Source organism: Diceros bicornis, chromosome 23, assembly GCF_020826845.1.
Source record: "Diceros bicornis minor isolate mBicDic1 chromosome 23, mDicBic1.mat.cur, whole genome shotgun sequence".
In the NCBI taxonomy this organism is placed as follows: domain Eukaryota; kingdom Metazoa; phylum Chordata; class Mammalia; order Perissodactyla; family Rhinocerotidae; genus Diceros; species Diceros bicornis.
In genome coordinates, this window is record NC_080762.1 from 43,775,722 (window position 1) to 43,791,155 (window position 15,434).

The 15,434-nt window shown below is 34.4% G+C and overlaps 1 protein-coding gene across 3 annotated transcripts in view; it reads left to right on the forward strand.

The window, feature by feature from the left end:
- The window catches only part of RNGTT (RNA guanylyltransferase and 5'-phosphatase), a 308,561-nt gene that overhangs the window by 19,027 nt on the left and 274,100 nt on the right, over positions 1–15,434 (forward strand). For all 3 annotated transcript variants that reach the window (XM_058566657.1, XM_058566656.1, XM_058566655.1), the window contains exons 5-6: positions 8,016–8,091; positions 9,281–9,521. In XM_058566657.1, coding sequence (XP_058422640.1) covers positions 8,016–8,091; positions 9,281–9,521 — 317 coding nt within the window. The remainder of the gene's footprint in view (positions 1–8,015; positions 8,092–9,280; positions 9,522–15,434) is intronic.

Genomic DNA, 15,434 nt, shown 5'->3' on the forward strand with positions numbered 1-15,434 from the left:
TTATACTTACAAATAAGAGATTATGGAACTTTAGTGCATTTGTTTGCATGTGCAGAAATAACTGTTTTGAGAATAAGAATTTTGTGGACTGGAGAAATTAAAAAATCTTGTCTTGTGTTAAAACAGAAACAACTGATTTCTTGGTAAATAGTGGACTGTGTATAATAGATACATAGCTTAACTAATGCCTCTTATTAGGTGTTTCTAGTTATAAATACACGTGATAGATTTGTGAATATGTATTTTCATGAGTCGCACACGTTTATTTTGGTAAAAAACATTTTTTAAAAAAATTTATTTTATTGAGGTTATAATAGTTTATAACGTGTGAAATTTCAGTTGTACATTATTATTTGTCGGTCACCATATATATGTGCCCCTTTACCCTTTATGCCCACCCTCCAACCCCCTTCCCCTCTGGTAACCACTAATCTGAAAAAGCATTTCTTTTGTTTAAATAAAAATATTTGAGGGCCTGCCCCATGGCTTAGCGGTTGAGTGCGTGAGCTCTGCTACTGGCGGCCTGCATTCGGATTCTAGGCGCGCACCTACGCACCGCTTCTCCGGCCATGCTGAGGCCGCGTCCCACATACAGCAACTAGAAGGATGTGCAACTATGACATACAACTATCTACTGGGGCTTTGGGGGAAAAAAGGAGGAGGATTGGCCATAGATGTTAGCTCAGAGCCGGTCTTCCTCAGCAAAAAGAGGAGGATTAGCACGGATGTTAGCTCAGGGCTGATCTTCCTCACAGAAAAAAAAAAAAAGAATTTGAGATAACTTGGCACATAATAAGTTCTTAATAATTGTTAGTTTCCTTCTTCTGTTCTTATTTTTGTTGCTCATTTAGACCAGTGTGTCTCAACCTCAGCATTATGGACATTTTAGACTGGACAATTCTTTATTTTACGGGATTCTCCTGTGTGTTGTAGGATGTTTAACAGCATTTCTGGCCTCTACCCCTAGATGCTAGTGGCATCCCACCAGTTGTGACAATTAAAAATGTCTCCTGACGTTACCAGATGTCTTCTGGAGAGTTGGGGGGCGGGCAAAATCACCCCTAGTAGAGCACCACTGATTTGAACTGATCAGATAAGATTTTGATCCTAAAAATTAATTTATCTGACTAATGAGATAGAAAGGAAATTGTGTGTATTGAGATTAGGCTTTATTCAAAAAGAAATGTTGCCACCAGCATTTTATAAGTCACCTCTTCCTAATTTACACATATATTCAGTATCTATGGTATTTCTATAGTTATAGCTCATCTTTCTCTCCTTTTGTTGAGGAGATTGTTTCTTCTCTTGACTTGGTTTCTAAAAGAACTGTTCCCTTAATACGTAGATTAGTGTTATTATTTTTTGGAATGCCATATAAATTTACTTCATTATATCAGCTTATCTAGAAAATGACTAATTTGAATGAGAAGTTGCACTATAATTAATAGTGAGCTAATCTTTTGTTATAAACTGTGCTTTACTTGCTACTAGATGGACCCATTCTCATAATGAACTGAGGAAAACTGAAAAGCACTTTTTTTTTTTGATGTTGAAGACATATCAGACTAAGCTTGTAGTTTTCTTAAGTAATGGAATATTTTTTTTTACATTAAATACATAATCTTCCAAATTTTTCTGTAGAGATTTTGTTTTGATGAAAGTTTTTGTAAATTAATCCTTACCTTACTTTAAAAATCCATTTATTAGTGTTTGAAGTATAACATAATAAGACTAAAACTTCATGTATTTGTGTAACAGAGAATGTTAAAAGAGCAATGATAGTTTCTTAATATATTGTGGCATGACTTAATCACTTATTTGGCAATTATTCTCACATTTCCTGTTCATAAAAATATTTAGTTAATCTTGCTAGAGTAAAAATTAAATGCAAAAACAGTAGTGGTTTAGATGAGAAACATATCTAAAGTTAGAATATTTGTTGCTTAAATTGATCTGCAATATGAAGTAGAAAGGAAATTTGCATGTTGGATTAAGATACATGTTGAATAATAAAGTCTGTTTACAGCTAACATCTTTGTGTAACTTTTTTGAGGCCTACTTTCTTACAAAGCAATGGAGATGATAGAATTTATAGTTTCATGATTATAGCCATTTATTTCTAAGGGATGTCTTTTTCTGTTCAAGGTTGATCTCTTTATTTTTTATCTCTATTTTTTCTCTCTTCCCTTCAGAAACTTCATTTCAGTTATATCCTTGTTCTCTATTATTGTCAAGCTCTGTGATTTAACCAGATCCATCTTAGCCTTGTAAACATATCTAAGCCTCTCATATTAAACGATACCCCCCCCCCCAAAAAAAAAAAACCCACGCACCTTTCTTTCTGTTTTATATTTCCCCTTCCCAGCTGACTTTTGGAAAGATCGAAACTTGAATCCATTTATTCCCATTCACTTCATTGCAATCTGGGAGTCTTCCCTCTGTACTCCTAATCATATAGTGACTTTCAGTTCTAATCATTATGTGACAAACAATTGAACGCTCATGTCTTCCTCTTTTCTTGGTGTACATGACCCCATTTTCTCTTTGTTTTATTGACCCCATGACAGTTCATTCTTAACGTTTTTTATGGTCCCCTCCTTACTTATTCTTGAAAGGTTGGTTTTCCTCAGATTTCATCCTTAATTTTCTTCTCTTATTTTACATACCCATTCTCAGAGATCTTATCCACATCACAGACCTCTTCATGGCTGACTATATGCTAATTATTCTTGAATCTACAACTCCAGCCAGACCTCTCTATGAATCTCTTTACCATTATTTCCAAATACGTAACATTCCATAACAACCTTAAACTCACCATGTCCACTATACTCATTGCCTTGCATATAAGACTCATGTAAATTCCTGTAATTCCTAACCTTGTAAATGGTACCACTGCCCAATTAGTCACCCATGTCATAAACCATAGACTCCTTTTACATTCTTTCTGTCAATGTTGACAGTCATTCACCCCTCAGATTGCAGATTCTACCTTAAATATCTCTTCAATCTGCCTCTCCTTGCTATCCCCATCACCATGACCCTTGTCATTCAGACCTGTATCTCACACACAAATTACTGGGATGACTTCCTCACTGGTTTTCTTGCTTTCATTATTGCTCCATCTTTATCTTCTGTTGAGCTGCCACTAAAGTGGGTTTTTTAAGCCCTGATAATTTTATTGCCATGCTTAAAATTCTTTAATATCTCTCTCCATTGTCCTTATAATCGCTTTAGTATAGTGCATAAGTTTCTGCAGAATTTTGACCCTCTCACTGTCTCCAACTGTGTTTGCCTTTACTTTCTTATCATGCCTCATGCTTTAGCCATTCTGATTCATTTATAGTCTTCTGTATGTGCTATTTTGATTCATGTTTATATTTACACAAATTGCTGCTACTCTCTGTGATTCTTTTATATTCTTGTTTATTAAGGTTTTTATTCTAAATATTAGTGAGCATTTTATTTAATATGAATATAGAAATAGGTGATTTGGCTCAATTGAGAGTAACTCTTAAGATACTGGTTTTCAAATGTTTAAGTAGCAAAAACCTTTTTTGGAAAGAAATCTTACCCTATTACAGAAATGAGATTAAAATGATATTTTATTGATATACTTTTTTTGGGGGGAAGATTGGCCCTGTGCTAACATCTGTTACCAATCTCCCTCTTTTTTTTCTCCCTGAAGCCCCAGTATATAGTTGTATATTACAGTTGTAGAGTTGTAGCTCTTCTATATGGGACACCACCTCAGCATGGCTTGATGAGGAGTGAGTAGGTCTGCTCCCAGGATCAGAACTGGCAAACCTCGGGCCACTGAAGTGGAATGTGTGAACTTAACTGGTATGCCACTGGGCCGGCCCCTGATATACTTTTTAAAAGGTTTCAAATTTATAACATTTTTCTTTTTTTTTTTTTTGTGAGGAGATCAGCCCTGTGCTAACATCCGCCAATCCTCCTCTTTTTTTGCTGAGGAAGACGGCCCTGGGCTAACATCTGTGCCCATCTTCCTCCACTTTATATGGGACGCCGCCACAGCATGGCTTGCCAAGCAGTGCGTCGGTGCGCGCCCAGGATCCGAACCAGCGAACCCCGGGCCGCCGCAACAGAGCGCGCGCACTTAACCGCTTGCGCCACCGGGCCGGCCCCTCAAATTTATAACATTTTTGATAAAGTTAACTGCTGAAAACAAGGCCATGTTGATGAACATTAATATTTGGAATATGTTATTAATGCCACTTGCAGACTTGTACCAGCATCTCGCTTTAACATCTGGTTTTTCTTTTGTTTTAAATCAACATTATTGAGGTATAATTTATATCTAATAAATTGCATTCATTTAAAGTATATAATTTGATGAGTTTTGACAGATGTAGACACTTATGAAACCACAATCAAGAATCAGAGCCTTTGCGTCTTTTGCCCCTTTGTGTCCATCCTCTCTTCTACCCTTAGTTGTTGATTAGGCAATCACTTTCTACTTTCTGTCATTATAGATTAGTTTGCATTTTCTAAAATTTTTTTATTGAAATATATTTGACATATAACATTGTGTAAATTTAAAGTGTACATGTTAATTTGATAAATTTATTACATATTGTAATATGATTGCTTTTGTGGTGATAATTAGTACCTCTATCATGTTACACAATTATCCTTTCTTTTTAGTGGTTGGAATAATTAAGTTCTGGTTTCTTAGCAAGTTTGATGATTATAATACAATATTGTTGTCTATATTCACTATACGGTTATGTTAGATCTCTAGGTCTTATTTACTACTCATTGCAAGTTTGTACCCTTAAAAACAACATCTGTCCTATACCCCACCCCCCATCCCTTGGTAACCACCATTTTACTCTCTGTTTTTACAAGTTTGGCTTTTTTAGATTCCATATATAAGTGGTATCATACAGTACTTGTCTTTCACTGTCTGACTTATCTCACTTAGCATAATATGGTCAAGTTCTATCTGTGTTGTTGCAAATGGCAGGATGTCCTTCTTTCTCATGCCTGAGTAATGTTTCAGTGTGTGTGTATACATACAAATATATCACATCTTCTTTATCCATTCATTTGTTGATGGGCACTTAGGTTGTTTCCATATCTTGGCTCTTGTGAAAAATGCTGCAATAAACGTGGAAGTGTATGTATCTCTTGGATATCCTGTTTTCATTTCTTTTGGATATATACCCAGAAGTAGAATTGCTGGATCATATGGCAGATCTATTTTTAATTTTTTGAGGAACCTCCATAATGTTTTCCATAGTGGTTGACTCAGTTTACATTCACACCAACATCGTACAAGAGTTCCCTTTTCTCTACATCCTTGCCAACATTTATCTCTTGTCATCTTAGTGATAGCCATTCTAACAGCTGGGAGGTGGTATCTCATTGTGGTTTTGATTTGCATTTCCCTGATGATTAGTGATGTTGAACATCTTTTCATTTACTTGTTGGCCATTTGGATGTCGTCTTTGGAAAAATGTCTGTTCAGATTCTCTGCCCACATTTTAATCAGATTGTTTGTTTTTTTTGTTGTTTAGTTGTATAAGTTCTTTATATATTTTGGATATTAGCCCCTTATCTGATATATGGTTTGCAAGGATTTTATCCCATTCTGTAGGTTGTCTTTTCATTTTTTTAATTGTTTCTTTGGCTGGGCAGACGCTTTTAAGTTTGATGTAGTCCCATTTATTGATTTTTGCTTTGGTGGTTTGTGGTTTTGGTGTCATATCCAAAAAAAAATCATTGCTAAGACCAGTGCTGAGTCACTTCTTCCCTATGTTTTCTTCTAGGAGTTTTATGGTGTTGGCTTTTATGTGTAAGTCTTTGATCCATTTCAAGTTAATTTTTGTGAATGTTGTAAGATAGGGATCCAATTTCATTGTTCTGCATGTGTTTATTCCAGTTTTCACAGCACCGTTTGTTGAAGAGACTTTCCATTCCTCAGTGAGTGTTGTTGGCGCCCTTGTGGAATATTAGTTGATTGTATATGCAGGGGTTTAATTCTGGGCTCTCTGTTCTGTTCCAATGGTCTATGTGTCTATTATTATGCCAGTACCATACTATTTTTATTACTATAGCTTTGTAGTCTAGTTTGAAATCAGGAAGTGTGATACCTCCAGTTTTGTTCCTTTTCCTCAAGATTTCTTTGGCTATTTGGGGTCTTTTGTGGTTCCACGCAAATTTTTGCATTTTCTAGAATTTTATGTAAATGGAATTATGTATATGTACTTTTTTGTTTTCTGGCTTCTTTCATACAGCAAAATGGTTTTGAAATCAAACTTGTTGCATTTATCAGCGATTTGTTCCTTTTCGTGGAGCAGTAGTCATTGCATGGATATACCGTATGTTGTTTATCCCTTCACCTGGTGATTGATATTTGGGATGTTTGCAGTTTTTGGCCATTATAAATAAAGTTGCTGTGGACTTTTGTCTTTTTGTTGCAGTGGACATTCGTCTTTATGTATAAGTCTTCGATGCACATATATTTTTATTTTTCTTGGGTAAATAACTAGGATTAGAATATCTGGGTCATTTGATATAGGTGTATGTTTAACTTTTTAAGAAACTGCCAAGCTGTTTTCCAGAGTGACTGTGCCATTTTACATTTCCACTAGCGTGTATGAGGGTTCCAGTTCCTCTGTATCCTCACCTACATTTCACGTGGTCAGTCTCTTTGATTTTAGTTATTCTCATTAGTGTGTAGTGGGATCTCATTGTGGTTTTAATTTGCATTTTCCTGATAATTAATGATGTTGACCATCTTTCCGTGTGCTTCTTGACCATTTCCATATATTATTTTGTAAAGTGGCTATTCAAATCTTTTACCCAGTTTTTTAAAAATTGGGTTGTTCCTTTTATTGAGTTGTAAGAGTTCTTTATATATTCTGGATACAAGTCCTTCGTCAGATATATGTATTGTGAATATTTTCTGTGGCTGGTGTTATTTTCTTAACGGCATCTTTCAAAGAGCAAACATTTACCATTTTGAAGTAGTTTAGTTTATCGGTAGTTCCTTTTATTTCATGTTTTATCTAAGAAATCTTTTCCTACACTAAGGTTGCAAAGATTTTCTCTTGTATTTTCTTCTAGAAGTTTTGTAATTCTAACTTTTAGTTTATTTCTATATTTGATTTTGATTGCACTCTATCAGGATGCCTTATATACACAGGGAAGAGTAGTTTGTGAAAGATAACAGTAAAAAGAAAAATATAGTCTTGAATGTCAGGATATCCTTCCATTAAACAGAGATAACAGGAAAAGCTTCATTTTGAGGTTTGCAGGAGAGTGAATTAACCTGGCAGTAATGTTGTCGTGTTAGTAATGTCCACCAAGCTGTTTTTGTTACTTTATCAAAGTGGTTAAAATGATTTAAAAATTCAGTTATTTTTGGAATTTATGAAGTTCATTTGCAGCTTTTTAGAATGTAGAGGTAGGACCACACTGATCTTGAATATGTCCTGAAAAAAGGTTAAAGAAAAATAATTTTATTTTTCTCAGCTGATTTTTCTTCTAAAAGTTTATTTTGAAAGATTGTAAGCTAATGTCAAGATGTAGTCAGTTGGTTTCTAGAGAATTGCAAAGTAGTTTTATTTTTATTGTACTGTATATCTATCAGTTAGTCAATTATTTAATTATTTTCTGTATCCAGTCAAGTGTCCTGTGTGTGTGTGTGTGTGTGTGTGTGTCTCCTTTAGAGTTGTATGTTTGATGAGAATACCTCCTATTTAAAATGGTTGGAATCTTGTTGTTTTAAGAGAAATCTTTAGACCTTAAGAGACAATTTGTATGCAATAAATCATATATTACATTTCAACTTCTAACTAGTGCTATAAATTACATTCTAAGCAACTTAAACTGACAAGTTACTAATAGTTATAAGAGAGGGCCAAGATTTTTAAACGTAGTTATTTTATAAAGAGATTGAAATGTCTTGATTGCAGATTGGAATTTTAAAGTAAAATTTGTCCTGTGATTTATTAATTTTAAACTGGAGTTACTTTATTTTCTAGGTGTTCATTGTACCCATGGTTTCAATCGCACTGGTTTCCTCATATGTGCCTTTTTGGTGGAGAAAATGGATTGGAGGTATTTGTTTCTTGTTATAATGGAAGAAGACATATTTAGTAATTGATAAAAAATTTTACTGATTTTTTTTTTAGTTTTAGCATTTTATATTGCCAAATTTTTGGTGAAGTCATGGTTAATATAATTAGAAGTGGTTTTCATTTTAGCTTTGGTTAATCTTTAGAATATCATTCATTACCTGGTGTTTTATATTAAGTAGCACTTTGGTTGAGTGCTTATGGATCCCATATACTATGTATTTTCCAGATTTTTTTCACATCTGACAGAATTATCAGAGAAAAGTTCTCCCAGTATTTCGGGTTTGTGTTCACCTTTGGAAGTTGCTATTGTGGTTGTTCTTTTCATTTTTAGTAGTACCTTTTTTTATAGCTGTTGAATACTATGAAAAACCTATAATGCTGTAAAGAGGCGGTATTTTTGGGACTGATTTACTCTGTTTAAACCGTCGGCATGTCTTTATTGAGTGCCCCTTATTTGTGAAGTGCCTTTTTAGATCCTGAGAGATTAGAACCTTAGTTACCCGAAATTCCTGAGACAATGGGATGTTACTAACTGAATTTCCTTGTTTACTGATTGAGGGTCATTATTTTTGTTTACAAAGCCTTTCACACAGTAGGTCCTTTTCTCAATATAATTAGCCAAAGTCCACATCTGATTGTATATTTCCCAGTTCACGCATCCTCAGTGGTTCTCTGCTGCGTGCTCTTCTAGCTCTGCCTTTCTGGCCTTTCATTGCTCTACACAATAACTCCAGACTCCTGTGTCAGACTCAGCCTATGCTTAGCCTCTCTCTGATGACCTGTGCTCTTATTGCCTGGGTCTTTTGAAAAAATTCCTAAAAAACTAGCATGCTTTTTACTTTTATTCATATTGCTATTCACATTTCTTTGACTGATGTTTTTCCCTTAGAGTCAGACCTCAACTTTCAAGGCTTCATTTAAATTCTTCCTCACAGACTCTACCCAGATCTTTTCTATATACTCATTGCAATTTACCTCTAGAGTTTAGGAATTATCAATATACCTTCTATTAAAACTGTTCCAGAATGAATTTGTCCCTTAGTAGGTTGGTTACCTTGAGAGTGGGGACCATATTATACTTTGTATGGTGCCTTAAATATAATGTGAGTTTTGGTAAATCTGCATAAATGGAGAGTAGTGAGGAAATTGCATGGTGTTTGTTTCCATAGTATTGAAGCGGCAGTTGCTACTTTTGCTCAAGCCAGACCACCAGGAATTTATAAGGGTGATTATTTGAAAGAACTGTTTCGTCGCTATGGTGATATAGAGGAAGCACCACCCCCACCTGTATTGCCAGATTGGTGTTTTGAGGATGATGAAGATGAAGATGAGGATGAGGATGGAAAAAAGGAATCAGAACCTGGGTCAAGTGCCTCCTTTGGCAAAAGGAGAAAAGAACGGTTAAAACTGGTAATGTTTAAAAATATTATTATGGTCTTTACCTTATTCTTTTGTAGGCTTATTGAGATTTATGAAAATGGAGTATTGACTATGTTTGTTTAGCTAGATTTGTAAGCTTATTTTATTCTGGCTATTTCTAAAGATTCTTCATAGGCATGAGTCTTTGTCTGTTCTACAAGAAAAGTTTCAGTTATGTAAATTCATTCTGTTTTTATTTCTTAGGTAAACCAAAGAACTCTTAGATATTAGATTGAGAATTTACTGTTTCTTTGCAAAATATTGTGAAATTCCAACTAAATATCTAGTGAAAATTTTTACTAATGTTTTACAAAATTGTAATATAATTAAAATAACTTTACATATAAATTCAGCTCCTTCCCATGGGTGGTATTTTCATATTTTCTGTAAAGTTGAACTTAGAAGACTCTGACTTCTGTGGCCAACTCCCATTACTCTTCTAGAAATAAAAGACCTAACAAAAAGCATTAGAAGTTATCTCCTTTCCTTGGGGGGATAGGAGAAATGTTGAGAAGAAAAGTACTGGTTGTACTTGTACATACACAAGTATATGGTGTAGGCCAAAGGGGAAAGTTAGGGAAAGTGTGGAGGTAATTAAATGTTAATGAAGTTAATAATTAAGGGATGTGGGATATCATATTTGAGCAGTAAACACCACAGCTCATTTATTGGTAGGCAATGATTCAGAGGCAGGGAAGAAAATGCCTTGTTTTATGTAAATCATATAATACAGTTATTTTGGGTTTTTAAAACAAAGCCTTGTTTGAGAAACATTGTTTTAATATATATTTACACATTTCAAACTTAAAAGCTGTAAGACTGCTGAAAAGTGTAAATGGCTTTGGAACACGGAAGTAATTTTTAAAATAACATTATTCTTTGAGTCTAACTCATTATTTCCTGGATTTAGATATCTGAAATTACTGAATTATATACCTAGAAAAAAAAGAATCACATTCTAATGAAAGTGTAATAGCATAACATAACATATAAACGATAACCCTATTATGATACCATTTTTGTAAGGGAATTCGGCTATATTTTTTAAGAGTAACGTTAATCACGAGCATATGCTTAATGTGTTTTTGAATTATGATATAGTATTTGAATGTGTAAAAGAGTTTAAGACAAAGAGTTACTATTTTGCAAAATGGGGTAAAGTTTGCAGGTTTTGTTTTGTTTTGTTTTTTGCCAGCAGAAGAGGTCTTAAAAATGACATTTATTTTATAATGTCAAGTACCATTAAATCTCTGTAGTTGCAAATGAGCTCCAACAGCATTAAGAGACAAATAGCCAAGATGGGCATGTTTCTTTAGGGAAAGTAAATGACATTTGAAATAAAATCTCAAACCTTGTTTCTCCTGTTTTGTTTTGTTAGTTACTAAGAGGAGTGTTTTAAAAATTCTCCACTATGATTGTGGATTTACCTATTTCTCCTTGTAGTTCTGTCAGGTTTTGCTTTATAACTTTTGAGGTGACATTATTTGGTTTATACAAATATGTGTGAAAGATTATTTTATCTTTACAGTGTCTTAACTTTTACCATTGTAAAATGTCTGATATTAGTATGATTGCACACATGTTCTTTTGGATTGTGCTTGTATGGAATATCTTTTTTCTATCCTTTTACTTTCAACTTTTATTTATCCTTTATTTCAGGTAGTCTCTTATAAGTATCATGTTGTTGGGTTTTATTTATCCAGTCTATAGTTTTTGCCTTATTGGAGTATTTAGTCCATGTACATTTATTCTACTGATATAATTAGATTTAAACTTGCTGTTTTACTCTTTTTTTTGTTTGTCCCACTTGTGGTATGTTCCTTTTTATCTGTCTTTCTTGCCTTCTTTCTTTTTTTTGTGTATTTTAATTCTATATATGTTCTAAGCCCCATAAAACTTCATCATCATCATCATCATCATCATTATTGTATTATACAGTTAATATTCATTAGATATACCCACATATTTATCCTTTCTGGTGCTCTTCTTCATTCTTTTATCTATTTTTGTGGTTCCATTTGGATAGTATTCCTTCTAACTGAAGAGCTCTCTTTAGTATTTTCCTTAATATGGGTCTGCTGTGACACACTCTCTCAGTATTTGTGTGAAAATGTCTTGTTTTTTTGCCATCATTTTGACCAATGTTTGTTCTGGGTATAGAATTCTGGGTTGGCACTTTGAAGATGTCATTTCATAGCCCATTTCTGTTGAAAATTGCTTCTTTGAAGGTAATTTCTTTTTGTTTTTGATTTTCAGCAGTTTTACTATGATGTTTCTACTTGTAGTTTTCTTTGTATTTATCCTGCTTCCTATTTATAGTGATTCTTGAATCTATAGTTGCATTTTTAAAATTAGTTTTAGACAGTTCTTGGCCATTGTCTCTTCAAATATTGCTTCAGATTCATTCTCCCTTCTCCTTCTGGGACTTACCCAATAGCCTTTTTTTTTTTAAAGTCTCTTATCTGTATTATCCATCTTTTTGTTTAATTTTTCAGTCTGGATATTTTCTTCTGACCAATCTTCCAGTTTACTAATTCTCTCTTTAGCTTTGTCTAAACTGCTGTTAAATTCATCCATTGAGTACTTAATTTCAGTTATTTTATTTTCACTTCTGGAATTTCCATTTGAGTTTTAAAGTAGTTTTCAGTTCTGTGCTAGAATTCTTCATCTTGTCATTTAGGTTTTTGAATTTATTTCCAGTTATTTTAAAGCTTATGTCAGATAATTATAATATGTGTATCTCCTTTGGATCTTTTTTTTGTGTTTCTTCTCATGTCCTTTTGATTTCTAGTCCATTGTAGTTATTTTTTGCATACCTAGGGTATTTCTATTACTAGACATTATGTATGAAAAATTGTGGAAATAATTTGAGACTCTGCATCCTGTTACCTTCCTTCAGAGAAGATTTACTTTTGCTCCTACTTAGGATTAGTAGTAGAACATCTTAACTCAGTCAAGGATTGAACTGTTTAGAAGCTAGGCTTTAGTTTTGGGAGGCTGGTCTGCTTTTGTTTCACCCTAATTCCTAGAGTGTAGCCCTTTGGGGATCCTAACTGAAAGCCTGGAGAATTAAACAGCACCCCTCCTCCTTGTTGGCCTGGAACTCCAGTTTTTGTCTCTGAGTTCTTGGCCCTTCAAGTTCTTATTGCCTTTCTAATTCTCCAATGTCTTCAAATAGGTGCTTTTAACATGTTGTCTAGCTTTTTCTCATGGCTGCAGAATTGCCCTAAATAAACTAGTCTGCCATTGCCAAAAGCAGAAATTTTCCCTTCTCTGTTTTTGGAGAAAGCAAAAAGGTTTGATTTCTAACTGACAATGAGGAGATGGTGATTTTCAGGAATATATATGCTTATACTTCCACAAGCAGAGTTATGAAAAAAAAAATCCAAAGTCTTATGTAGCATTTTGGTAGTTTTTTCCTCTTTTCAAATCGTAATTAGTAAATACTGAAATTGTTAAATATATTTTTTACTTATGAAAGTAATATTACATTAAAGAAAATTTAATTAAAAAACTTTTAACTGTTTCTCTAGAAAACTAGAGAAATAAGTTATAATCCTTCAACTTGTACCCTACCACTGGCATTTTTATCATCTTAGAAAAATTTTCCCCATTTACTTATCTGTCTATTAAATTTAAAAGAGTACATAAATGACATAAAGATCAGTTTTCTTTGTAAACTAAAAATGCAAAAAAAATCTGGAAGTATACAGAGTAAAAAGTGAAGGTATCTCTTTACTCCCACTCCAGTTGCTCTTTACTTTTTGGTTATTCTTCTAGATACTAATTTTTCTATGCATTTACATACATATATTCTGTTTTGACCTTACTCCTCCCTTTTTAACATGAATATGTTTTTCTGCAGCTTTTCTTTTTTTTACTTGGATATCTTTTCTTAGTACGTATAGAACTACCTCATTATTTTTAGCTAACACCAGAGGAAACAGTTTATAAAAAGTGAACAGAACATTTCTTTAGAAGATGAGAGAGGATATCAATCCATAAAATAATGGCAGGCTATTATGGAAAGAACCAGTTAGAGACCTTGGAAATGATAATTAAAAAAAGCAACTCAAAACAAAAAACAACTCAGTAGGTGGATTGGATAGCAGAATGAAGTTTGCTGTAGAGGAAATTATCAAGCTGGAAGATCTAGCTAAGAAATTCTTCGCAGTTTCAGCATAAAAGGACAAAGAAATATGAAAAATAGTTGAGAGTTATGTACTGATTTTTGTGAATGATTGTCACAGAGGGGACAAATACAATAAGGATAGAAGGTGTTCATCTCAGGATTATTTTCTGTGGTGCAGTAGGGCCAGGTCAGACTAGTGATTTTAAGAAGTTAATGGACATGAGAAAGTGAAGACAGAGTTGTGTTAGGGGGTCCTCAGTACCACCCTCACTTTTGGAGATTTGCTAAGACTCAGCATATAGTTATACTCACAGGTAAGATTTATTACCATGATGTACTAAGGATATACAGCTAGATCATAAGGGAAAAAGACAATTGGAGTCTGGAGGAGGCTTCTTTTTGCTCTCTTCTTCCCATGAAGGGTTGTACAGAGCTCACTCTTCCCATAGCACTGAAAATGCTGCAACACGTGTGATGTTTCTGTCTAGGGTAGCTCATTAGGGTCTCAGTGCCCAAGGTTTTTACTGGTGGCTGGTCCTATAGGCACCCTCTGCCTAGCATGTACCAAAATTCCAGAATCCCAGAAGGAAAGCGTTTGTTCAGCATAAACTGTATTGTTTGAACAAATAATTTAGTCATAGTGAACCACCCTTATCAGTCTGAGAACTCTCTGAGAGTCATGTTCCCACATACCATCCAGGGGCCAACCTTGTAAGCAGTCCTATTATGTTACCTCTTTTCTGCATGCTAGTACAGACTATTTATTCAAGTCGTTTGGTTATAATCAAAAAGGGAGAGAAGGGTGATTGCTTGATGCCCACATAGTCAGAAGAAGCTTTTTAGTATGGAATAAACTCAAGCATATTTATTACTTGTGGATAAGGAGCTAGCGAGGTTAATGAAGTTGAAAATAAAGGTTGGGGAATAAATGATAGAGCAGTCTCTGAGGAGGTGAAAGGGAATGGAGTTCAAGCACAGATGGAGAACTAGGTCTTCAACAAGAGAGGGGAAATCTCATCCTTAGTGCTGAGATTGTGATTTTTCCTTAGTTAACTTCAGCTGCTTATGTGTGGGAGTGGAGAAGACTAATGGTAAGTTGATACAAGATTGGGTATATTTAGTATGGGTGTGATGGAAGGACAAGAGGGTAAAGAGTACTGGGGATACCAAGCGTAGAATAATTGAAATAATCAGCCATAGGATCTAGGCTGAACAGGAAGTAAGGTCAGGATGGGGGGCTGTGAGACTGTGAAAAGGGAGGAACGAAGGGATTGTTAGTCTTGGTGAAATTGAAAAGTGAGCATAGTGAGAGTAAAAGAGCCAAGTTGTTTAATGAAAGAAGTCAAAGAGTGGCATGTTGGCTTCAGAATGTTGTGGGTACTCAGTCAATGTGGTTGAATTGATGAACCAAAGGTGGAGCAGTGTGGAATGATGATGCTATGTCCATGGAGCAGTTTGTTCAATTTAAGCAAAGATGAGGGTCATTGAAAGTGAAATTACTGAACTGTGAAGCCTAGGTTGTTTGGTGGGTCAAATTATTTCAATGGATGTAGATGTTACCAACATAATGATAGAATTAGCATGGTGAGAAATACCGACTGCTTTTGATGAATATGGGGAAATGACCAGAGGTCAATAGATGGAGGATAGAGTGTTTTATTAATTTGGACTCTCTGGTTGTAAGTAACAGAAACAAACTCAAACTAGCTTAAATATTAAGAGGAATTTATTATGAGTAAGTGGGTGGAACTCGAGCACAGGAATATAGCCAG